The 25204-nt window shown below is 34.0% G+C and overlaps 3 protein-coding genes across 5 annotated transcripts; 1 reads left to right on the forward strand and 2 right to left on the reverse strand.

Annotated features, from left to right (window-relative positions):
- The first annotated feature begins 5928 nt into the window (after positions 1–5928).
- LOC7480032 (transcription repressor OFP12) lies at positions 5929–7198 on the forward strand. Its single transcript, XM_002300800.4, has one exon. The coding sequence runs from the start codon at positions 6194–6196 to the stop codon at positions 6962–6964; it is 771 nt and encodes a 256-aa protein (XP_002300836.2). The 5' UTR covers positions 5929–6193; the 3' UTR covers positions 6965–7198.
- A 4428-nt stretch (positions 7199–11626) lies between these two features.
- Positions 11627–13144, reverse strand: LOC7480033 (40S ribosomal protein S18). Its single transcript, XM_002302072.4, has 4 exons — positions 12978–13144; positions 12687–12847; positions 12047–12235; positions 11627–11937 (listed from the first exon to the last, which is right to left on the reverse strand). Exons 1-4 carry the CDS (start codon positions 12978–12980, stop codon positions 11832–11834), a joined length of 459 nt encoding a protein of 152 aa, XP_002302108.1. The 5' UTR covers positions 12981–13144; the 3' UTR covers positions 11627–11831.
- Positions 13145–14355: 1211 nt separating this feature from the next.
- LOC7480692 (uncharacterized) lies at positions 14356–23525 on the reverse strand. 3 transcript variants are annotated; one of them, XM_052450612.1, is made up of 9 exons: positions 23334–23525; positions 20900–23193; positions 20321–20459; positions 20117–20199; positions 19006–19244; positions 18023–18109; positions 17039–17138; positions 16103–16319; positions 14356–16012 (listed from the first exon to the last, which is right to left on the reverse strand). In XM_052450612.1, the coding sequence occupies exons 2-9, from the start codon at positions 23069–23071 to the stop codon at positions 14775–14777; spliced, it is 4275 nt and encodes a 1424-aa protein (XP_052306572.1). In that variant the 5' UTR covers positions 23072–23193; positions 23334–23525; the 3' UTR covers positions 14356–14774. The 3 variants fall into 3 exon arrangements, with proteins under 3 accessions (XP_052306572.1, XP_024451388.2, XP_024451389.2); XM_024595620.2 differs by having other exon boundaries at positions 20321–20462; XM_024595621.2 differs by having other exon boundaries at positions 20321–20462; positions 20900–23216.
- Between the last annotated feature and the right edge of the window lie 1679 nt (positions 23526–25204).

Genomic DNA, 25204 nt, shown 5'->3' on the forward strand with positions numbered 1-25204 from the left:
GCAAACTCCCCTTATAATTATACAAGAGGTCAATATCGGTGTCCTATCTACTGTGCATTGGTCCTTGCAACCGTATTAAGAGATAAGATCACATGACCAAACACTAGCATTATACGATCGGATGAACAGCAACCCCTGCACTCCTGGAAGCATGTGTTTTGATTAATTTTCTGATGGTGGAAAAAGTTTATAATCTGTACAGGTCAAATGAGCTACTGTAGCTGCTTGGCATATTGATATAGTCATTAATAGTGCCATTTTATTATATACTTTGGGCATAGCTTTTTATATGCCACCACAACATTATGCTGCAATCCAACTTAGCTAGTCTTTGATCTCCATGTTTAAGAGATGGCATAACTATCTGTAATTGACAGTGAAGAATATAAAAATCCAATTGCTTGATCGCAAGAGTACTGCATGCAACGAGAAGAGTGGCAATACATTAATTGAGGTGACAGTCTTTATACATCTTGGCAAATCATGTAAGAATTTATCACACTTCCATTTTTGTTAGTGTGGCTCAGAGGCACACCCATTTTTGTTGATAAATTTCAGTGTTTTCCTTGTAAATCATATTAGGTCATGGTTATTCCTATTTCAATTAATAAAACATTATTTTCCATCAAATTAAAAAAAAAAAAACTAAAGATGAAGGGGGGTGTTGGGGTTTAATGTACCATTCCTTGTATTATACTATTCATTCATTAGAATATTGGTTTTTTTCTCTCTTTTTTTTTTAATTTTTTTATCAGTTTCAATTCTTTTCTTCATCATTATATTTATTGGAGATTGTGTTTTATAATTTTTTTCTATTTATTTTTTATAAGGTTATCCTAAACTTATAATTCAAACTGTAGGTTTGACTCGATTGACTCGACTTATTTTCTCGTTTTTTCTAATTGATTTTTTTTTTAATTTTATCATTCAACATTGAATTGGTTGAGAATTAGACTTTGTGATTTGTTTTAGTTTGCATTCTATGAGGTTATCCTCATCTCATGACTCGAGTCATGTGTTTGGCGGGTTAATCCTAGTTGACTCGAGTTTTTTTTTTGTTTCTTTTTTAATCGAATTTTTTCAATATTATCTTCAACACTGGATTGATTGAGAATTGAATTTCATAATTTATTGGGTTCTCCTGATCTCATAACTCTATTTTCGGGTTTAACAGGTTAACTTGAGTAGATTCATGTTATTTTTTTCGGTTAGTTTTTTTAATTGAATTTTTTTTTATTTTCAACTTTCAACATTGAGTTTATTTTTTATTCGTTTTCTATGGAGTTATCATGATCTCATATTTGGTATACAAATTGACGAGTTGACCCGAATCTATCCAATATTGTCGTCTCAATATTTATTAAAAAAATTCATCTTAAATATTTATTTTGAGTCAAACTATATTTTAACATACTATTTAAATTATCTTTGAACATGTCAAAATAATCAAGTCATGTTTGAACAATTCTCACATAAAAATATTAGCAAATACTATATATATATATATTTTTTACATAAAAAAATTAATCCAACTCATGGTCAAATAATCTAGTTTGATCAATCAGTCAGCAAGTGTAATGATCACGAAACATGAATTGGTCAGCTAATTAATTAATAACTGGACGCAAGGGTTAATGTGCCTTGAATTAGAAGTATGATGGTTGATTTAATCAAATTTATTATACAGGGTTTAATTTGAACAAATTAATACAATATAGCGACTTATGATTATTTTTTTTGCCGTTATTTTTTTCTATATGGTACCAAGCTCATCCACTCCATTGGATCACACAGAACTTTTAAAAAAATAAAGTTATTAGCTAGTAAGACTGAAAATTTTTAAAGTGTTAAGAGGGTAATTAATAATATCATCATAATTAATTTATGTGCTTATTTTAAAGGGAAAAAAATACAAATAGAAAAAAAAAATTCAAGTGATGATATTTTTAATATTTTTTCACGAACCATGAATTTTATTTTATTTTTATTTTTATTTTCAAATTAAATCTAGAATATAACTAATAATATATTATTAATTACTTTATAAGATTTTCTGGATTGACATGATGTGTAGGATCGTCACCATGTATTGCTTGTTAGTACTTTTAATGACAGGATGTATTTGTATGGCTAGCGTCTACACACGTGTCCGCACAAACACACACACACACACACACACACATATATATATATATATATACACACACATATCTAAAATCAATACTTTTACAGGCCTTTAAGCAAAAACTTAATACAGCAGGAACCTGAAACAAGCAAGTATCGTGGGACCCAATCGTACAGGACAGGTCTGATTGTGTAATCTCTAAGGTGATAAGATAATCATAACCGTTTAATGCATCGTTTTCTTGTGTGTGTGTGTGTGTGATAATCAGCACACATTCATTGAATTGATAATAAAATATCTAGCAAGATTATGGTGCCCAAAACCGAAATAAAAACACACACAGAGAGAGAGAGAGAGAGAGACTTTGATCCTCCACCAGTTCGCATGTGCAGCTTCCTTGGAACACAAAAAATGGTTTGCAAAATCGGTGCACGAGAAATCCTTAACTCTTACGCGCTCAAGTCAGCGTGGAAATCAACATGCCATTACACATTTGGGAATAAGATAACTTTCATTTTTTTAATGTTTTTTTTAATATATTTGTTTTAAAAAAATATTAAATTAATATTTTTTTCAGTATTTTTTATAATTTTAATATGTTGATGAAAAAAACTTAAAAACAATATTTGTATATATTTATAAGTAAAAAACACTCTACACCATAATACCAAACCCACCCTTAAACCTCCTTTAAATGCTTACAAAATTTATGACAAATTTTTAAGTATGTATATATAAAAGTGATCATCAAAATCATTTATAAGGCAAATATATCAGTATGTGGATGTTTTGTAAAATACTTGTTGGTGTCAATTTAATATTAAAAAAAATAATGCTTTTATATATAAAAAAAAGGATAACAAAAACTCTAAAATATTTGGGAGAATTATTGTACACATTTGTATTGTTCATGCTCTCACATTTCACTGTGACTTAATGTTTAAATTTTTTCTAATTTGATCCTCAAACCTTTTATTTATTTATAAGGGGGGATTGCATCCTCTTGGAGCCAAATTAAAGGACAATCGATTCAAGTTCGTTCATCAGAGAAAAGATTAAAAGAAGGAGGACCAATATGGAAAAGACATCAAAAATGGATGGCAAGTTTAAAGTTCTCGTGAAAAATTCACTTCAATCATCCAACTTTACCAATTATACCTCTCCGATCCCTAAATTATTTTACAATTCAATTTTCGTAAAAAATATTATTTGTATTATTTTTCAATTTCTGATGTGAGATGAGAGAGAGATTGTTGAATTTCATCATTAGAGAGAGAAAGTCATCATTCACCAAAATAGTTTTTCTTGTTGTCCACAGGTTTAATGTGATTAAAAGAGTTTGATGGTGGTTTTTTAGAGTTCAATGTTGCCTAAAAAATATATTTAATTCGAGAAAGATAAATTTAACCTATTTTGATTTTGGGTTTTTGAATTATTTTTTTGATTGATGAATTGATTTATGGATGTTCAAAGAAAGTGGAAAGGTTTTTTTGGTTGAAATGACTTAAAATTATGGGTTTTACGGGGGGAAAAAACCCACTGGCTTAACTTTTTAGTCACCATAGTGGTGCCCGAAATCTGAGCTGGCAGACGATATATTGTTTGCAAATTTTTTTTTATAAAAAAAATAAGTCATCCACCATTCCAACCCTTTAAAAAGAAAAAAACTAAACCAACACTAGGCGTCCGGGCCTGTGCTTGAAGGCCCACGCACATAGGCTATTCCTTCTAAAGGCTTATGTGTGTCCAGGCTCTTTTTTGGGCTTTATTCTTTGTTTTTTTTTTCAAATTTTTTATTTAGTATTTAGGTTAAATATAATTTTTTAAAAAAAATATTAAATCCGGTTAAGTCCATGATTTATATCACAAGTTTGACAAGTTAAGCCACAACACCCAAACTATTATTTTTTCTTCTTTCTTCTTGTTTAATGCATTTCTTGTCACTCAATTTTTTTTTTAAAAAGATACAATTACTATTTATTTTTAATATATTTTCTATTTTGTTTTGCAAGATTATCCTTGCGGGTTTCGTAGGTCAACCTTGGTTGACTTATGTAAATCAAATATATTTTAATCTCAATATTAAATAAAATATCACCTAGTATGCAATTGATTTTGAATTCATTGTCGGAGTCTTTTTTTTTTAGAAAACATGTTAGTGATGCATGAACATTTATTTGGCCTTAAATAAAAATATTATGTTCCGACCCACTACATAGTACATGCCGATTCTATTATTGTTTGCTTAAATAAAGAATTTATTCTTAAAAACAAAGTTATTAGACAAAATTGGATGCATTGCCCGTGTTGTGAGATCAAATATTTTGATTTACATTTATATTTATATTTTTTGAGTTTAATCTTTAGTTATTGTTAATAAATTTTTTATGTTTTATTTGCACAGGTAATTGTTTTATTAACAAATAATTTATTCAAAGAAACAAAGTTATTAAACATAAATAAATACGCGACCATGTTAGATCAAATATCTTGATATACATTTATTTCTTGATTTTTTTAGTTTAGTCTTTACTTATCATCAACACTTTTTTTTTACATTTATCAACACAAATAATTTTTTATTTATTTAATTAAAAGCATTCATAAACTTTTTTATTCTTTTATTAAGAATTTTTTTCATGGATAAAAATGTGTTGAAAAAGCCTCTCTCTCTCTCTCTCTCAATATATATATATATATATATATATATATATATAATAATAAAATTACTCGCCCTCCGCGCGGGTCAAATATGCAGTTATATCTAATTAATCTCACTTGCAAAATCACCACAAATTTTAACTTCAACATATGTATTTTGTTCATTAAAAACTTGAGCATTTTAATTGGTAACCATACTTGAAATAATAGAGGATTCTAAACAGTCAGGTGTAGATCTGCTATATTTAGATAAGAATTTACCGTAGACATATTATATGGTTGGCCTAGCGAATGCATTTATGAACGACACATTGTTTGCATTTTTTTTTTTAAATAAGTCATCTGATCCTTTAAGGCCCACGCACAGAGCCATTCCTTTCATAGGCTCGTGTGTGTCTAGGCTCTTTTTTTAGGCTTTGTTTTTTGTTTTTTTTTTTAAATTTTTTATTTAGTATTTGGGTTAAATATAATTTTGTTTTTTAAAAAAATTTAAACCCGGTTAAGTTCATGATCTAGATCACAAGTTAGACAAGTTAAGCCACAATGCCCAAACTATTATTTTTTCTTGTTTAATGCATTTCTTGCCCCTTAATTTTTTTTAAATAAAATTACTATTTCTTTTTTAGGGTTTTGTAGGTCAACCTTGGCTCGAGAGGAGGTCTTGTCGCTTCAAATCATAAAGATAGCCTAAAAAAGACATACTTGTTTATCCGACCGTTCGATTAAGCTTAGATTTTTTAAAGTATTTATAGAGGTTATTTTCTCTTTGATAACCCTTTCAGCACTAAGCGGACTGTCAGATCTTGAGATATCAAAAATTCCACCCCGGGCCCTCGATTTGGGTTGATTTTGTTATTTTCCTTTATTGTTTTGGATTTGATAATTACTTTCTTTGTACTTTAAGATTTTAATTTTGTTTTATAAGATATGGTTTCTAATTTAATTAAGGTTTTGTAAACCTGTAATGAGACAAATTTCATGAGTGTTACTTTTTAGAGAAAATAAAGTTATGAATTTGGATTTTATATTTACAAACTTTTTCGCTTATTAAATTTCTAAGTTTTAAGCTTGTTTATTATCTTTAGCTTTGGATGCATCGATAAGTTTGGGGAAAAGGAGATTACTTTAAGGACTCCAGCAGCCCTGCAATACATATAAATTGTCCAGCTTACAGTCTTTTACCGTTGTCTAGTCGCCTTCGAACCAAAACTACAGAAACTAGTAACAACTTGCACCATCAAGGCATTAACCATGATGGACCCTCCCCTCTATCTCTCTGAACCGACACGAATAAATACAGCATCACCTGCCCAATTTCTTTTTGTTTATTTATCTTTGATTCACATTTCCTCCTCTCTCTTTCGCACACAATCAGAAAAATAAAATACCGAGAGAAGAGGAGAAAGAATGGCTGGCACAGCAGGAAGAAACCTCAATCTCTGCTTCATCAATAAGATCAAACGTCCACTACCACCTGATCATCAACCCCCCTCTAACCCACTAACCCCAGATGATCACAGCCATCCATTCCTCTTTAAAAACTATAATTCCCTCTACGACCACACCATTGACTCCGCCTCCGCCTCCACCTCCACCTCCATCTCTTCCAGCTCCTCCTCCTCTGAACCTGACTTCGCCAGCGTCTACGCCTCTCAGCGCTTCTTTTTCTCCTCCCCCGGCAGCTCCAACTCCATCATTGAATCTACACCGTCCATTGTCACTTCCACAGAATCATCGGACAATCTAGTAGCCCCGCAACCTGATAGCAATGGTCTGATAATAAATCACTCCACTGGCAAGTCTTTGTTACTTGACGGTTGTAACAATAGCCATCCTTTACATGATCAACAACCACCCCAATTATTAAAATCACCAACCGTTAAAGACAGTATGGCTGTCTCCACCTACTCACACGACCCGTACATGGACTTCCGGCGATCCATGCAGGAGATGGTAGATGCACGCGACTTGGTGGATGTCAAGGCTAATTGGGAGTACTTGCACGAGCTACTATCGAGTTATCTTTCTCTCAATCCAAAGAGTACCCACAAGTTCATTGTTGGTGCTTTTGCTGATCTTCTTGTTAGTCTTTTGTCAACGGAAATGACGGAAGATGGTGGCCGCCGGGAAGAGGATTTTTCTTCCGATGGTTGTGGGATTTCGCGGCAGTGCATATAATGTAGCAATGTGGTGTGTCGGGAAATGATTGTATAATCTTTTAACTATAATTTAGCAATATATACATGTGGGGAACTAAGATGGCCCTCTTGTCTTCGATCACAGCACCTTATCCCTCACAACAACCATCTTGCTTTTGGTCCTTGTATTTATTAAGCTGGTATTTTTTTTTTCAATTTGTTTGTATTATTTCCAGTTATAAAAAAACCTCGAGGTCCTTAATTATATTTTTTCTACGATTGGGTCTCCCAAACTTGTGATCCTTTTTTTGGAACGTTGTAGCTTTTTTCTCGAAAATAAAATAAAAATCGAACTTTTTTAGGGCATGCTCTATCAAAAGTAAATTAGATATGATTACGTTTTCCATTTTGCAGTGAACCTCCACGCAAAGCCAGTAGTCTTCGTTGGATGACCGATTGTTCGTCGCCTGTTAATAATTATGTTTTTGCATAAGATCATGCTTTTTTGAAGAGGTAATTAATATGGACACGGGAACATTAGGGCTGGAAAGGGTCAAATCCTGTCAACTGTGAACCTATAAAAAAAAATGTCTGTGGTGAGGGAATTACAGACTAATTTAGTGACCAGTAAAGGACAAGAAAGATAATCTTAAGGGCAAAACGTTGTCTTTTACACAAGGGAGATGAGTTCGGATTTGTCTTCCAGCCATGAACAGAAATCCAGCTTTTTTTTTTGTTTTTTTTTCCTTTTGGGAAGAGTCTTTGCATCAAGACAACTAGTGGATTAACAAGTGGCCAGATTTGTGTGTTGATTAAAAAAGAAATACTGTTTTACACAGGCAGAACCAGCTAGGGAATCTTGATCTTCGGCCTCCGTTTCCCTCGCAATATTATATTTTTAAGGACGAGGATGAGCCACAAAAGATTCAGCGAAAGCTGCAGAGGCCACTGATGATGATTTGTTTCTCCATAAATATGATTAAAAATTATGGTTCAACATGCGGTTTCGTCCCTCTCAAGGTCTCTTGCTTGGCACAGGCTCGTCGATGAAACCAATACTCGAGTCTGATATTTATTATTAGGTATTTTTAGGTCTGGGCAGTTCAGGGTTTTCAATCCTTTGATAAGTAATCGCACCAAAATTATAGAATATAGTCCCACTGATTTTACTAGTGGAGGACTCGTGGAGAACCAGAAAAAAAAATGTGGATGGGCAAAACCAGTCGGTTTGAACCAGTTTCGGTTTTTTTTATAAAAAAATTTGGTTTAATTACTTTTTTTTAATAAAAACCGAACCGAACAAAAAATAATCACCCCTAAGCCCAACTATCATTTTCCAATGAAGATTTTAAATAATAGTTTAATAAAGATTCTAATTACTAGTTAAAAATGATTCTAAATATAAATCCTAGTAAAATTTTCATGTCTCAATAAGGAATAGAATGAACTCAAACTCTCACCTTGCAGAGCTCAATGTCTTTTTTCTTTTTTAATAACAAACTCTACTTCTTATCTTAAGTGATAATAGTTTTTCCAAGAAGTCTAGTTATCAATTAGCGTACAGTTTATGTTGTGAATTCTTACGGGCTATCTCTGTATATATGTACACTAACAAAATCTAATTCGAGAGGGGAAAACACTATTCATCAGCAGAGAAATCATTAATCACGAGAATATTATAATGATGGTTTTGTCCTTCCCGTAAAAAATCATTGAACTGGCTATTAAGGGTTATACGATCTTTTCAAAAGGGTTTTTAGTCATTATCATATTGATCATGGACAATTCGATGTTTTCATATTTCTAAAGCACATTAAAATGACTATAATACCTTTCAAAGCAAAAAATTTAAAATTAGCATCTAAGGGTTTTTTTTTGTATTTTTAACTTGGTTTTTTCAGTTATAATCAAGTTGACTAAAGATTAATTTAATATTTTAATAAATATAAAATATAATTAAAAAACTAAAAGTTGCTAATGCGTGCAACACATGCGCTCACTGTCTTCTGGCAGCATGCATGACGTCTCTTGGCGGCTAAAGATTCCCTTTCATCACGTCATTAGAGTCTTCGTAACGTCTTCTTCCTGTTAGAGTCGTGTGTGTCAGTGGTGGTGAGGCGGTTTGTCATCAGCAATGCTTTCCTTTTCTTTCTCTCTCCTCCCCTCAAAATTCATCCTGAGAATTTAAAATTTCAGAGTTGTCTTCTTTTTTATTGAGATTTCAACTCTGATCCTTATTCCTTTGATTATTAATTTTTGTTCTTGATCCTTTTGAAAAATTTCAATTTGTTTTTAATTTTATATTTCAATCTCAATTTGTAATTCTTTTTCTTGCTCTCTCCTCCCCTCAAAATTCATGCTGGGAATTTAAAATTTCAGAGTTGTCTTCTTCTTTATTGAGATTTCAACTCTGGTCCTTATTCATTTGATTACTAATTTTTGTTCTTGATCCTTTTGAAAAATTTCAATTTGTTTTTAATTTCAAATTTCAATCTCAATTTGTGATATGTTATTTTTCTCAATTTGATCCTAGTTTTTTTAATTGTTTTTTCTTGTTCTTTTGTTAAATTAATTTTTAATTTTAATTTCACCCTTTAATCAAAAATTTATAATAGTCCTTTAATTTATGTTCTATTTCAATTTTTATCCTCATTATTTTAATTATTTTTTTTTTGGATCCTGTTGTATAATTGAAATTTTTTTCAATTTTATCCTTTAATATTTAATTGGTTGAGAATTAAGTTTTTTGGTTTTTTCAGATATGGTACTTGCGGTCTAATGAGCGGGGTCATGAATTTAAAAAGTTAACATGGGTTGACATCGTTTAATTTTTTTCTTTTACTTATTTTCTTTTTTGATTTTATCATTTGGCATTATTTTTTTTTCTTATTAAGTTTTGTGATTTTTTTTTATTAGGTTATCCTGATCTCATTACATGAGTCGCGAGTTTGGTGAGTTGACCTGCATTGGCTTGACCTCTATTACCAACCCGAGTTACAGGTTTTTTAAACTTACGCGGGTTGACTCAAGGCAGCTCTTTTTTTTTTTTTTTTACATTATTTCATGTTTCTTATTTAATTGGTTGTGAATTGAGCTATATCGTTGCCTTTTTTGAATTGTTTTTCTTCAAATTATCTTGATTATTTCTTTATACGCTCCATTTGTTATGATTACTTATTTTTTAATTATCTAATTAAAATAAAACAAATTTATTTGACTTGTTCAGTTTTATGTCTCGAATCTCAATTTTTTACTTTTCTTTAAACATGTTTGCAACAACTAAATATATATATATATAAAAAACCCCACGGGTTCACATCTAGCATTCCAGCCCATAAAAGGACATCTAGCGCATCGATTAAAATAGCTGAGTTATATTGTGGGGCTCATACTGCAAAACAATGGATCAAGCCCATGAGCTTTGAAAACAGCTAAACTATATTTTGTAAGATCAAATTCAGCTCCAAGCCCAGTCCAAAGAAAAATGAGCACACATGAATCCAGTTCACTAAGCCCATACTCACCATCCATCGCATTTTGAATGTGAACGTATAGAAAAACGACGGCTACGAGGCAACAAATGATTCGTGAACCACAAAACAAATTTCAAGTTTCTGGAGTCTCACAAGAATCTTTTCGGCTTGATAGATTTTCTTTCGTCAACTAATTAAACAGCACATCGCATCTCTATAGAAACAGGGTGATTTCTTTTTTATTCGATTTAGTTTTTATATATATAAAAAAATTAAATTAAAATTATTTAAAAAAAAAAACCAAAACCAAATCGAAACTGATGGATATGTTTTTTTCCAGTTTGGGCTCAATTCAATTTTTTCAATTTCAAGCTTATAAAACCAAAACCAAACCGATCGGTTTTTTTAAAATTTTAATCGATTTAATCAGTTTTTTTCACGGTTTGATTTTTTCAATTATTTTTTCTATTTAATCAGTTTTTCCACTCACCCCTAACTTTAAATTTATACTGAAAATCTCCAAGCTACCACTGGTTGTCATCACTCTAAAAGATACAAGCAGTTATCCCAGCCGCAGGCGACCATCTCCTCGAAACAAAGGATCGCAGAAGTTGGCCAATGTCCAGTTTAGTACTTGTTATGCTGGAAGCCATCACCAGCAGAATCTTTAACAATTTCCTAGCTATCATACTTGGATTCCGATACCCTAAAATACATGCGCACTGATTCGTGGTTTCCCTAGAAAAGGATTGAAAAAGGCATTCGGAAATAGCGCAACGGGGCATCCATATAAGCATGCCATGTTATTGAAGACATCCAAATGAGCAAATAATGCCACCTAATCTACACAAGTATAATTTCAAGTTAAGTGCAACTCCAGTTCACTTGTATTTCAGTATCAAGTTCCACCGAAAACGACAAACCCGTCCATTCATCAAATCTGATTTGTTGACGGCCCTCCTAATACACACTGACTGTTTAAATCAATCCAAGCTGGGGGAGATGGCCAATATTTGTCCAACAACATGTAAGTGTAGGACAGTCCGGCTGGTATTAAGAATTTGACAAGATTTTGCTTGAACTTGCATATTATCCACCAATTATGCGTACAGCTTCTACATCCCATCCAAAGTCGTGTTGCATTGGTAACACAACAGGAAACACTTATGTTCCTTGTTCTTGCATACGACTCCATCAGAAAACAGAAATCAGAATACCACAAGAAAGACTAAAGGGTAATCTCAAGGTAAAATATTTAAACAAAAATATGATCTTCTCAGCGGCAATGCATAGAGAAACATTCAACCAACAAAACACAACAGAATTCAAGCAAACAATCTAAGCTATATTAAGGTTTTTTGTTTGAAAAAGAAAAAACTTGGAACGCGAAAAATACTGCATAAAAAGCAAACGAGCCCGTTCTGCATAACAAGATCATCGCTTCTTGGAGACACCAACAGTCTTCCCCCTACGGCCAGTGGTTTTGGTGTGCTGTCCTCGCACTCGAAGACCCCAATAGTGACGGAGACCACGGTGATTCCTACACAAAAGAACCATACCAGCTAAAGTTAACAGGAAAAAAGTGACAACAAAGACAATAGCATCTTATTTCTTTCTAAAATAATCCTCTACTAAGAATCAGAGCAAACCTGATCTTCTTCAAACGCTCAAGATCATCCCTCAGCTTCATGTCCAATGCATTGGAAACAACCTGAGAGTACTTTCCATCTTTGTAATCCTTCTGCCTGTTAAGGAACCAGTCTGGAATCTTGAACTGGCGAGGATTAGCAACAATTGTCATAAGCTTGTCAAGCTCCTCAGCTGACAGTTCACCAGCTCTACAAACAAAGCCACCCAAATGTCAAATTGATAACATTCATCAACAGCAAATACACATCAAATCAAAATTTAGTTACATTTGACAGCAATTAACAGCAAACTATGAATATCAATTGGCAAGGAGAACCGCAACAAACCCAAAAATATACCAACACAAAGACTAGAAGCAACTCAGCAAAAGTTGATAAAACCATTCATCTCTTCTCTAGCACAAATTTATCAAATTTCTAAACTCTCTCGAACATTGCCAAACAAATTGAATACTATTATAAAGTAATAAAGCAGAAAAAGCAATATCTTCTATTAAGAGATGCAAAAGGATTTAAATTTTTTTCGTGATGGACTAATCAAGGAGATAAACTTATATTCTCAAAAACACAAAAGGCCAGATCGAGCAATTTATAGCAGGTTAATATATTTTAAAAAAAGGAAAGGGTAAAAAGCAAGTACCTCTTGTTCATGTCTACATCGGCCTTCTTGCAGACAATGTTCGCAAAACGGCGACCAATACCTTTGATGGAGGTAAGAGCAAACATAATCTTCTGTTTGCCATCAACGTTGGTGTTCAGAACACGAAGAATGTGTTGGAATTCCTCATTTGCTACAAGAGCCTATCAAAGTAATTCAATCACAAAGAAACACTAATTAATTAAACATACTGTGTTTTAACTATATAGATCGCATGCGTGAAGAGAAGAAGGGAAGGCAAGGAAAGAAAAGAGGAAGGTAGATTCCGCTTACCATGGCTATGGGCTAGGGTTTCAGAGACAGAGTGAGTCCTTGGCTAAGCGGCGCCTGCTTTTTGAGTGTGGAGGCAAATCACAAAGTCTAAAACCCTAAATGCGGAGACAGCTTTATATATAGTTAGCTTTGAGGGAGAAGGAGAATGATTTTTTGCCGAGATTAAAATGTGTGTGGACTGTTCTGCCCCTTGTCAGTCAAACAACTATAGGCTATAGCTATTCTGTCTTAAACTAATTATGAATAAACTTGTTCCGGTTTAGTTTCTACAAGGTTTTTCCATATCATAAATTTTACAGAGTAATTCGAGTTGATTGTGAATTTGAGACCGTAACCAAAATTTAAAAGGTTCGTCTATATTTATTTAGTTTTTTTTCTTTTTTTTTAAATTTATATTTTTTAATTTCATCATTTATTATCTATATCATTAGTGATTAGGCTATGTTTTCTTTATCTGTTTTCTATATGATTTTTTGTGAATTTTCAAAACAACTCAGGTTATCCTGAGTGCTTTTATTTGTCGTTTCTTACAAGTTTTCCATTTTTTTTCTTGGTCAGGTTTATGCTGAGTCTCATTTTCTTAAAACATGTTTGCATCGCTCGAACATTTTTTTTTACAAATAACAAAAATGTTCTGACCCGCGACGTAGTGCGAACCTACAAATCTATTTAACAAAAACTAAGGGATGATTTTTTTTATTGTACCTCTTCTTACATAACATTATTCACTAGAATAGTGTTTTTATTGATTCATTTAGTGTGTTTTTTTTTCTAATTTTTTTTTTATTTTTTTAACATTAAGTTTATTAGGGTTTGGGTTTCATAGTTTTTTTCAATTTATACCCCAAACTCATGACCCAGACTATTATTTTAACAAGTTAACTCGGTTGACTTGAGTTTTTTTTCCCTTTTCTTAAATGTCTTCCCTCCTTCAATTTCATCATTAAACATTAGGTTAATTAAGAATTAGACTTCATGATTTGTTTTGATCTGTTTTTTATGAGGTTATTCTCATCCCATAACTTCGATCATGAATTTGATAAGTTAACTCTGATTAAATCAAATTATTTTATTATTATTTTTTTAATAGATTTTTGTTTTCAATTTTATTTTTAATATTTAATTTATCAAGAATTGAGTTTTTTAATTTGTCATATCAAATTAATTTCTATAATTTTTTTATAAAATAATATTAATAATATCTATTTTTTATATTAAAAATAAATTAATCCAACTAACAACATCACACGAGTCAATAATATAGTCAATAACTAATGCTGTTATCGGCGGGCAAAAACACGAACATGCGACTGCATATCAAGAAAGGCCATTTTATCAGCACTTACACGACCGCCGGAGGAGAAATATAAAGCATGAATCACATCAATCTAGGCTCTTTCGTATTTTTCATCAATGAATTTTCCATTTGCGTTAGGCACAGGAGAGGTCCAAGATGAACAAACCTCAATTACATCTAAATCTAACATGAGTTGGCTAGAAATAACTAATGACTTGAGAGGCTCGTAACTGTACAAAAAGTTTCCTTTAGAATGCTAGATGCACGTATGATATTAAGATGACAAACTTGGTACCGCAAACACCTGCCAAAGCTGTAGTCAGTCATCAACATGGCATTCGAGTGCTATCTTGGCATCCTAATCAATGACAAAATCGCAGGATGAGGTCTGTAAAGAAGACATCTAAGTTCTGCTTGAGGAAAAATTCACCACATTTATCCATGGCTGCCATCCACAACTTTCTTGCTTTCTATTGCCAAAAGGAGAGCACAGACGGAAATCAACTAGCCTGGTTTGACAAAATTATCACCTCAGGTGCACCGCAGGAATTACCACCACCAGAGGCACAGTGCAGGCGAGCAGAGCTTGAATTACATAAAGGTTCGGAGATGCCCCCTGTCAAACTAGCAGGCTCAACCTCAGAAACAGAATTGGCGTGCTCTGAAGATTTGATATTCATCCGAGGCCCATCAGAAATAGAACCTCCATAAGGAGAAATAGCATCACTTTGAACTGTGTCCGATACTTCTTTGAGGTCATGGACTCTATCTACATCAACTCCACAAGAGCTCACTCCGAGCTCTGTGGCAAAGCAAAATCCATTGCTTCTGCAAGATTGTAGATCACGTTTAGCAGTGACATCAGAATTAGGATCAGCGGTAGCAAGGACAACCATTTCCTTGGAAATAGGCTCCTTAACCTGACAAGAACTAATATTTTGGTTGCCAGGCAATACACCACAATGATCATTACCATCATCTTGCACTTTCTGAGGAAGTGGTGTGGTTGTTGATTGAGCTACATCACCGGAAATATTGCAGGTGGTAGACTCATGATGAGCAGCATTGGTACCTGAAACTTCAAGTTCAAGCTCGGAAACCAAGTGCCGGGGTTGACTTGTTATGATCTCAGAGGAGGTATGCACAGAATTGCGGTTCTGTCTATCACTGCTATCTTCAACTTTCACTTCACAAGGAACATTCTCTGTATCCTCCTTGGAAGCTAACTGACATTGTCCTTGAAAGTCAGCAGCTTCAGACCCCATAAAAGATATGCCAGACAGTTTGCTTTCAACCTCAGAAACACCACTCTGGTTCACATGTGCATCCCCTTTCACCTTCCTCTTACCATCGGAGGGGGCAATGAAACCAGAAACAGTACCCTGATGTTCAGCCACCTCTCTAGTTTGTTCATTAGCATCACCCATATAATCAGGAGTCTTCAAAGTATTTTTGTCTCTCCCCTTCAGATTATCAGGAACAACACTCAATCGACCACCCGTTTTTTCCTTGGGACAAGTGGATAGGGTAGCATTTTCACTTGTAATGTCAGAAGTATCATTCAGGCAATCAGCCATGGAGCCAGATTCAACTGCAGCAGCTTGATCATTTATTTTGCCAGTATGAGGTGCACTAGTTTCAGTGGAAACTTTCAAATCAAATCTCACTGGTGAACATTTCTCATCAGAATTACTTGATGTCTCATCCATGGTATGATGTTCCTTTAGTTCCATGGAGCCTGCATGTAGATGTGTTAAAAAATTATCTGCAAGGAAACAAAAAAAGTTGCATGTTTTATCATCAATTAAAGATTTAACACAGTAAATACCTTCAGTGGAAACCATATTTGCTTCAGCAAACTGATGATGCTTCAACAATGGTTTTTGTAACATATCAATGCCAGGGAATGCCACCATTTTCATGTTCCTCATTTTCTGCTTGCTCGATCCTTCAAGTGGCTTAAAACCAAAAACAGAAGTCCAGGTTTCCCTTAGCTCAGAGATCGCCGGTATGACCAATTTCTCGACATTTAGGGAGCAGAGTGCCTAATGACAGTTTCATAAAAGAGAAACAAAGATCAATTGTACGCAAAAATCAGTAAAAAGTGAGGCAACAAGGTGTTTTGCATAAATGAAATTCAAAAAATCTAGTGACAATTAAATGTCACTTCATGCAAAAGCAAAATTATTTTGACATAAACATGAATTCAAATCAGTTGGCAAAATTTACAAATAATAGTAGAGTTTTCCATCTCATCAGATCAGAGATACATCCAGTCAAATTCTTACAGGGGGACAGGATTGTTGGAAAAAGAGTAGCACTTCAGTTAGACGAGACAAATTTCAGCCATAATGTACTCTCCAGCATCTCATATTGGTCACTATTTCACAATTTTTGATACGAAACAAGGCAGCACACAATTTTTCATTGTTATTTCCCCTTTTCTCACATCATTTATCACATTCCTTTCAATGCTTAAAGAAAATGTGATTTTCCTTTCCTGTCATCACCTCTACCTCTATCTTGTGCAGGCAGCACAAAATATAGGAAATACATTCTAATCATATGAACAGCAAAATAGTTCTTGCACATCAAACCAGAAGGAAACAAAGTGCTAAAGAGTTTAACACTCGTTACATAACCCAAAAATTCCAACGAATTCCCACAAGGAACAAAATATCCAATCATATGTATAATTAATCTGCAACAAAAGAAAACACAAACACGCACAAAAAGCAGCGAAGGTAACAGATACCAAACGTACAGTTTCAATTGCACTTAGAAGCCGGCGGCACATTCCTTGACGCCTATACATGTGGCGGGTCCCAATGAATGGCATCTCTGCTAAATGGTTCCCATGGATCCTATTTGACCAAGTATAGGTTAATGTGATTGTGACTTTTTTACATTGTCATAAATTGCTACTAGAACATGCATGGACATGTTGATTAACAGAAAATACAAGGAAGACAGAAATTTAGCATCAAAGTTCAGCACAATTTGCATTATTCTTATTCCAATTTAAAGAGGAAGAAAACGAGTGGGAAAGTAGATAGCAAGAGGACTACATTCTTTCATGTACATAACATACAAAAAAGATACTGATGCAAGTATGCTAGAAGATGAAAAAAAGAACGTGATGCAAGGAGCTGAAGACAGTAAAGGCAGCAATCTGACTAAATTTGTACTCCAAAGTTCAAAAAAGAGCCAAAAACCAATCTAATCGGCTGCATCGGCACCAGATCCCCTTGCTAACTGGCAGTGAAGGTAATGAGATGACAAAAAAAATGGTAGCAGATGGTGGAACTTCAGAAGTAGAAAAGAGGCAAGTTCACATGAATTTAGTTTTGCCATGTTTTCTATAATATCTAATTTTTTTTTCAGAACCAAAATAAAAGACTCCAGTATGAATGTTACTCACAAAACAAAGACAATGATCAATCATAGAATGATAGAAAAGAAAACCACAATTGTGTAAAAAATAGTTCATGCAATGGTTACTGATGTCTTCAATTATAAAACATCCAATCACTGTACAATAGGCAGTGATTTGCAAAAAGGAATAATCAGGTAGAGAACTTTCGGTGCATGATCCCAGAAATATTTATAACAAATGATTCCATGTCCAGATGCATTATTTTCCAAATATAATCTCCAATAATTTTGTTCTACATACTGGCAGAATCTGACCATTAATAAAAAATCACAATGCAGCGCAATCAACAAGCAAATTTAGGCTGAGATGTACCTAATAGATGCAGCCGAGATTATTTCATCCCCTCGCTCTAAAATTGCAGTCAGAAAACCACTGTAGTTCAGTCGATTGAAGTTCGACCTGAAAAGGAATATTAAAATTCATTAAGAAAACCATTACTTACAAAATTTTAATGATGGCATAAAGCAAACACAGTGTAGCAGATAATTTTTATTAGCATACATCAAGAACGGTAAGGACAATAAATAAAAGAAAGTACCACAACTTTTTCATATTCAAAAGCCCATTTTCCAATAAAATATTAAGTTAGCTGTAAATTAAGTATTAAGAGGCTACAAAAATGAAAGAAAAAACCTCATGCACCAGCAATAGACCACCCACTTTCCAAGAAAATATTATCAACTTAGCTGTGAACTAAGTATTAAAAGGCTAGAGATACGAAAGAAAATACCACATGTGTCCAGTATAGACATAGTACAGCACAACAGAACACTACTTCTTGGTCAAACACCAACAAGCAGTTGGGCCCTTCACCATTAGCATAATTTCATACTACATCGTAATATGGTAGGGCAGTTAAAGAGAATTGTATGCAGTGTCAATTTCCCTTGTTCTCTACTTGGTTCAATAGCATATGAATCTGCAATTCTGGAGCAATATAACAGTCATTCTATGAGTTTCTCTTCCTCATCCAGTTCTATAATATACTTTAAAGGTGGAAATCAATTGGGAAAAAGAGAAAGGCTACCTCTTGTCTAGGCTTGTGTGTTGTGATTCCAACACTAAAAACCTCAACATCAAAATAAAAAGTTTCTCGCAAAGCTGGAGCACCAACAATGCGATTTGTTCACAAAGAACTAACAAACCCCCCCCCCCAAAAAAAAAAAAAAAAAAAACACACATCCACAAAAGTAAAGTCCAAAAGGAAATTTGAAAAAAAGAAGAGATCAGCAATGTTGGTTCTTTCAGCTTAATGATGAAAATTTCAAGCATGCTTATAATATAACTGGGCTTACCCAAAATTATATACAATATTACGAATCAGATTGACCCCACTTCTATGGTCAGGCATGGGCAAAAAGCACTCATCCATTATGTGCAACGCAACAGCTACCTTGGAATTACATTCAACTTTCCGATGCATTCCACTAAGAGAAATATCAGAGCCAACATCAAATCTGCGAACAAGAGTCCACGCAAAGCCTTCTTCCATTTCATGTTTAACCCCAAGAAGTGCCTGTAGTTTATCATATAACTGACAGAAACAAAACCATTTTGGTGAATTGCAATGCACATAATAGATTTCATTTTCGAGTTATCTTAAAACCTGTTTAAATAAAGAACTATTAAATAAAAGCAGTTCATTTTACTGAGAACTCAGGATAAATAAACTGCTGCTAGTGATATTAGAGCACTTATCAAGTACATGTATAATCTCCAAGTATACATAATATGAAAGATCACAACTAAGTCCAATAATCAATTAATAATATTCCAGACTACTTTTGCCAAATCCCACTCTGCAGATGATGTGAACCATAGCAGATTTTAGGGGACTGATCGAATTGCATATAATGAATGAAACAATAGCAGTGATCAATCAATCAAGGTCTTACTAATAACCCAGAGTTATACATGCATTTCTCTAAAGCCTGACCACTCACACACTTAATTTGCAGGTAGCAATTAGTTTCTTGTGAGTCAAAAAAGGGTTAATGATAACCAGGGTTTACAAGCCAACAGAACATGTGGAAATTTGCGGCAAAAGCAAAGATGATTCCATGTCTTATTAGGACCAAATTACAATCACTTTCATATCCAATTGAGATGAGATTGCAACAAGTTCCAAAAATTGGAACCTCTTCAACTTCAAACTCAGAGTTGCGACATAGAACACCCATTTACAATCAAGTTTTCAGGAAGTTCATACAAAAGGTTTTTGAGGGCCAATCATTTTATTTTAAGAAAACCAAGCAATAAGCTACAGGATACCAAGGTTTCTGGCCACTTGCAAATCAAGAATCAGATTCAAGAAAAAGAAATTCTAAAAATGACAATTTTGATTTTCAAGTCCAATAGAACATCCATGATTATACTCTATAACAATACACGGTGACTAAAAAATACCTCTTGGCATTTTTTCCCACAGAAGGATACACTGCTGTAACCATCATTTACAGTGTTCTCGGCAAGAATACAAGAGTGGTGGTCTGCAGCAGAAGATGTCTATTAAATGTACATCTATTAAATAACAATAAATAGAAGAAAATTAGCATGGTGGAAATGGAAAGGGCAAAATACATTAAAACACTATGAAGATAGAGTCGTTACATTTTTCCTCACACAAGCAACATGCCAATAATGCGGGTTGGGCAGCAGTATCATTTTCGTCCATCTGACATGTATCCCCACCAGCCATCCCACAAAATTTGCATGAACAATACGTGCAATTCCAGACACCTGAAGGGAACTTCTGCCACAAGGAAAAAAAAAATATTAATGACATGAAGGCATTTACAGAAACCCAAACTCATTTCTATGTAATAGCAAAAAGCTGATCTCATTTCATAAATAAGATGCTAAGGATAACGCCAGATTCCAGAAGGGAACATCTGTTGCAAGATGAAAACAATCTATTAATTACGCGGCAGCATTTATATAGAACAAAACTCAATTCTACAAGTGACAGCAGAAAAAGATTATCTCAAACTTTTCATAAATAACATGTTATGGAAAGGCGAGTTCACGGGAATATTTTCCACCATTCATTTCTTAATATCTAATACGGGAACTCTATTTAAAGTTTTTATTGCTTTTAGGCATTCCATAACCTGAAGGAATATTTCTGGTACAAGTAATCTGGAGGACCTTGAGAATAAACATGATAAGAGTGCAAAAGCAAAGACATACCTTTATCTCTAGGCAGCTTTGATGGAATGTTGATGGGCAACTATCACAGCAAATCAGGTTTCCACCATCTCCACAAATCCCACATGTATCATCATTTGGATCTTGATCATCAGTATCAACAAAATGGAACCCTTTACGATCAGACTCGTCTTGTTTGTTCCATGACTCTAGCTGGCATTGCAAGAGTGAATGTCCGTTCTCTAAACATATGTTTTTGAGTGGCTGGCAGGATTTGCTGCCTGCATGAGACTCAAAGTCTAAGATTGCAAAAGTTTCACCACAGCAATCACACTGAATGCCATCTGTTGTGATTTTACCCTTGAGCACTGTCCGTGTCTTCCTGCGTTTCAAGTACTGCACCTTTCCATCTAATGGCACAGAGCCCAAATCAATCATCCAGGCAAGTACAGTTCGCTTCCCATTATACAGCACATATCCATCACCATTTGAATCTGCACCCTCCTTAGAATTGCGAATCATTAGAGCACACCGCTTTCTATTATGTGTTTTGAGTTGCTTACGATCCTTGACTGCTGTTCTGTCGTCTGATGTACCAGAACAGTCATCCTGTTCGGAGAGAGAATATTTATGTTTTGTCCTGTCCTTCAGCTTCTTACGGCCAGGAGTTGCCGCAGCATCCAGTTTTCTCTTGTGCAGTTTTCCTTTCTTATTTTTCAGTTTTGCAACTCCTTCACCCGTTTTCTCACCCTCACCTTGCTTCCATTTCTTTTTCTTTTTATTTTTATCACTCCTTTCCTTGCCTATTATTTTTGTTAGTATGCTGAGTTCATCATCTGGTAGAGGAGTAAACTTGAAACCAGTCTTACAAGTATTTGAATCACCACCGCCACCTTCATAATGCTGCTTAAGAATCCGGTAAGCCAAGGTGACAGACCAGTGGGTCCTTCCTTCAGGATTAACATACACAGCATCGCAGTAATCTCTACCATTCCTAGGTCTATGCTCGATTGTCCAGCCTGCACCCAAAAGAAGTTCTATAATTTTATCTCTCACTACAGCCTTCTGTTTATTTCTCCCCTCTTCCTTTTCATCTTTAATGAATTTGATCTTCCTAGCTGTTGCTAACTCCGTTGCATTAGATTTTTTCCCTCCAGATAACGCACTTCTAGCTCCCACATTGTGGTTCTTATTATGTCTTGTCTTTTTTCCCAACTGTCTTTTCCTCGGCCCGCCCACCTTTATGCCCTTGTTCAACTTGCTGTGTCTCCCACGCTTAGGCTTCAACCTCATCCCCACTTTTCCATAAGATTCATCACTCTCTTCACCAGATGATTCTGCAGTGTCATCCTCAACCGCCTCAATGTTCTTCTCAGGCTTGTCACTCTTCTTAGCCTTGGGGGGTCTCCCGCGCTTAGGCTTTGATTTTTCACTCACCTCATTATCTGACTGTTCACTCTCTTCACCAGCAGATAGATCACTACCTTCTTTACCTGCCTTGCCTCTTTTCTTCCCAGACCTGTGACTCTTATGAGCCTTGGGGAACCTTCCACGCTTATGCTTTAATCTTCTACTTGCCCCATCATCTGATCGATCACTCTCTTCGCCAACATAATGATTTCCCTCTTCCCTTTCCACCCCGGCCCTTTTCTTCTCAGACACGTCATTCTTCTGAACCTTGGGGGGTGTCCCACGCTTAGGCTTTAAGTTTTCCCTCACTTCATTATCTGGCTGTTCACTCTCTTTACCGACATATTGATTGCTTTCTTCCTTTACCGCCTTGATCCTTGTCTTCTCAGACCCATCACTCTTCTGAGCCTTGGGAGGCCTCCCACGCTTGCGCTTTAATGTTTTCCCCTCCTCGTGATCACAGGCCTCACTGTCTTTCTTTTTCACCTCAGCCAATCTCTTCTCAGACCCGTCACCACTCTTGCCCTTGAGCGAGCTACCATCCTCGCTCTCTCCCTCGCTAGCAACTCTACTTCTTTTCCTTCTACTTTTACTAGTCTCAGCAGCATTACACTCCCCCGCATCACTCCCTCCTTCACATTCTTCAATTTTTAACCCATCTCTCTGATCCACTTCCATGTCTTCTCTTAACGCCTCATCTTGATTCAATTTCGGTTTCTCCTCGTCAGTCAATTCACTCGGAGAAACCTCATTTTTCACCGATTTCCGCAATAAATTAACACTAGATCTCAACCCTTCTCTCATTCTCTGAAAAAATCCTTAAAACTTTCACTTCTTTGTTTCAATAAAACTCACAAGTAAATAACCTCCATTGATCTTACTCGGCAATTACAGCAATTCGGCGCTCAAAAGATCGAGAGCTGGATCTACGAAAAACCCGTTTTAGAACCTTTAATCAAAACATTACATTCAAGAAAATTAATAAAATAAAATAAAATCTGTACGGGCAATCTTGCTGGAAAAAAATTGGGAATGGTAAGATATGAAGAAGAAGAAGAAAACTTACTAATGTGGTGAGGAAGACAGGATTGTAGGATCCTACGGAATCGTGTGAGAGTGTGAACGAGGCTAAACCGGTAAGGACAAAGCGAATCGGAGGTTGTTGCACCAAGATTGGGTCTCGAAAGAGAAAGCGAATGGGTTCTACGAGGAGAGAGCGATTGGCAATATTTTACTTGTAGTGTCTTTTTGGGTTTGGGGGTTTTACGTTTTAATTAAAATACCTCGTCCAAGATACCGTAAAGCATGGGTAGGACAGTCAATTCGCATCAACTATGATTTTCAATTTCCCTCCATAAAACACATTTGTCTTTGAAAAAAAAGATTTCCAGCCAATATTTAAAAGGTGATGTTTTATGTTAACTGGCTTGTGAAATGTTAACGTTAGTTGTCTGTTAAATAGTGGCCCGGTTATTAAATACTTGATGCTTGGTTATTGGGGTATTAAATTAATAAGGAAAAAATATCGATCCCCTTATCCTAATATCTAGAAAATAAATATAGGTTAAAAAAATGTTTAAAACTTTATGGCCAGCCATACTTGGAGTGTGTTCACTGACTAGAATAACTATTTTATTTTTATTTTTATTTTTTAATCTTCTTTTTTTAATAAAAAAATGGAAAATATTTTTATTTGTTGGGGATATATATAAAAAAGATATGTATCAAGATTACAACTATTTGTCATGAATAATCAAAACTATAATTTATAATATTCATCTTAATATTTTATATTTATGATAATCTAATTATAGGATATTTATTTTACCTTGTTCAAATTAAAAATTATCATGAAAATAGTTAAGAAAAAAATATTAGATATATAATAAAAATTAAATTTGTGTCACTGACTAGATATAAAAATGTAAAAAAAAAAAAAATTGAATCTTTTACAGTGCTAGAAAGTGCTTTTATATAAAATAAAAGAGTTGAATGTGTTTTTTTTATCTAGAAAAACTATGGAAAATTAGTAAAACAAATTGTAGAAAACCTTTAAAATATATTTTTCAAATTTAGTGCAGATTTAGAAAACTATAAAACTAATTTTATATTTTTCTAGATGGATGGATATTGTATTTAAATATGAAGTTATGGTTTTCATTTATTTTTTACTTGTTTTTTTTAAAAAAAAATATATTACTTTGTTTCTGAACAATCCTCAACTTTTCTCCATCAGCCTTCACATCTCTCTTTTGGCTTTGTGAGAAAGAAAAACTCTGATTGCTAAAGTATTTTCTTAATCAATGATATTTACTGCGTCTTCCTTGTTGGGTTTTCTTCTTATTTAATGAAATTATTGGTAAATTATTTGGGTATAAAAACAAATATAAAATTGGTTTAAATATATAAAAATATTGTTTTAAGGTGTTTGTTTGATTCTTACATGGACAATAACAAGTAAAAAAATAATTTAAATACATGAAAATATTATTTTTAAAATGTTTATTTATCTTACACGAAAATAATATTTTCATGATATAACTACGTCATACAAACCTTTAACATAATTAAAAAAAAATAGACAAGTAAAATTATCTTTAATTGTGGATTTTGTGTTTGATAGCTTCATAATTCGTGTAAATTTGGACAGGGGTGAAAAGATGTATAATTGTTTAGTAAAACCTCATATTTGTGCCCACCAAGCAACGGTCATATTGTATTGCCAGAGGTTTAAATTTTTGCTAAAAGACAGTTTTGGCCTCGTATATTCCTACCTCTTTCATGCCAGACAAGAGAGTCGTGCAGAACTCCATGTATGGGTTTTATCAAATTTTATTCTTTATTAACATGAAAAAATATCAAGATGTAACTAATATTTTTCAGTAAAAAAATAAATAAATTAGGGATAATTAGATATAATATATCAACTCGACTGAT

This window comes from Populus trichocarpa, chromosome 2 (assembly GCF_000002775.5).
Source record: "Populus trichocarpa isolate Nisqually-1 chromosome 2, P.trichocarpa_v4.1, whole genome shotgun sequence".
NCBI classification, from domain to species: Eukaryota; Viridiplantae; Streptophyta; class Magnoliopsida; order Malpighiales; family Salicaceae; genus Populus; species Populus trichocarpa.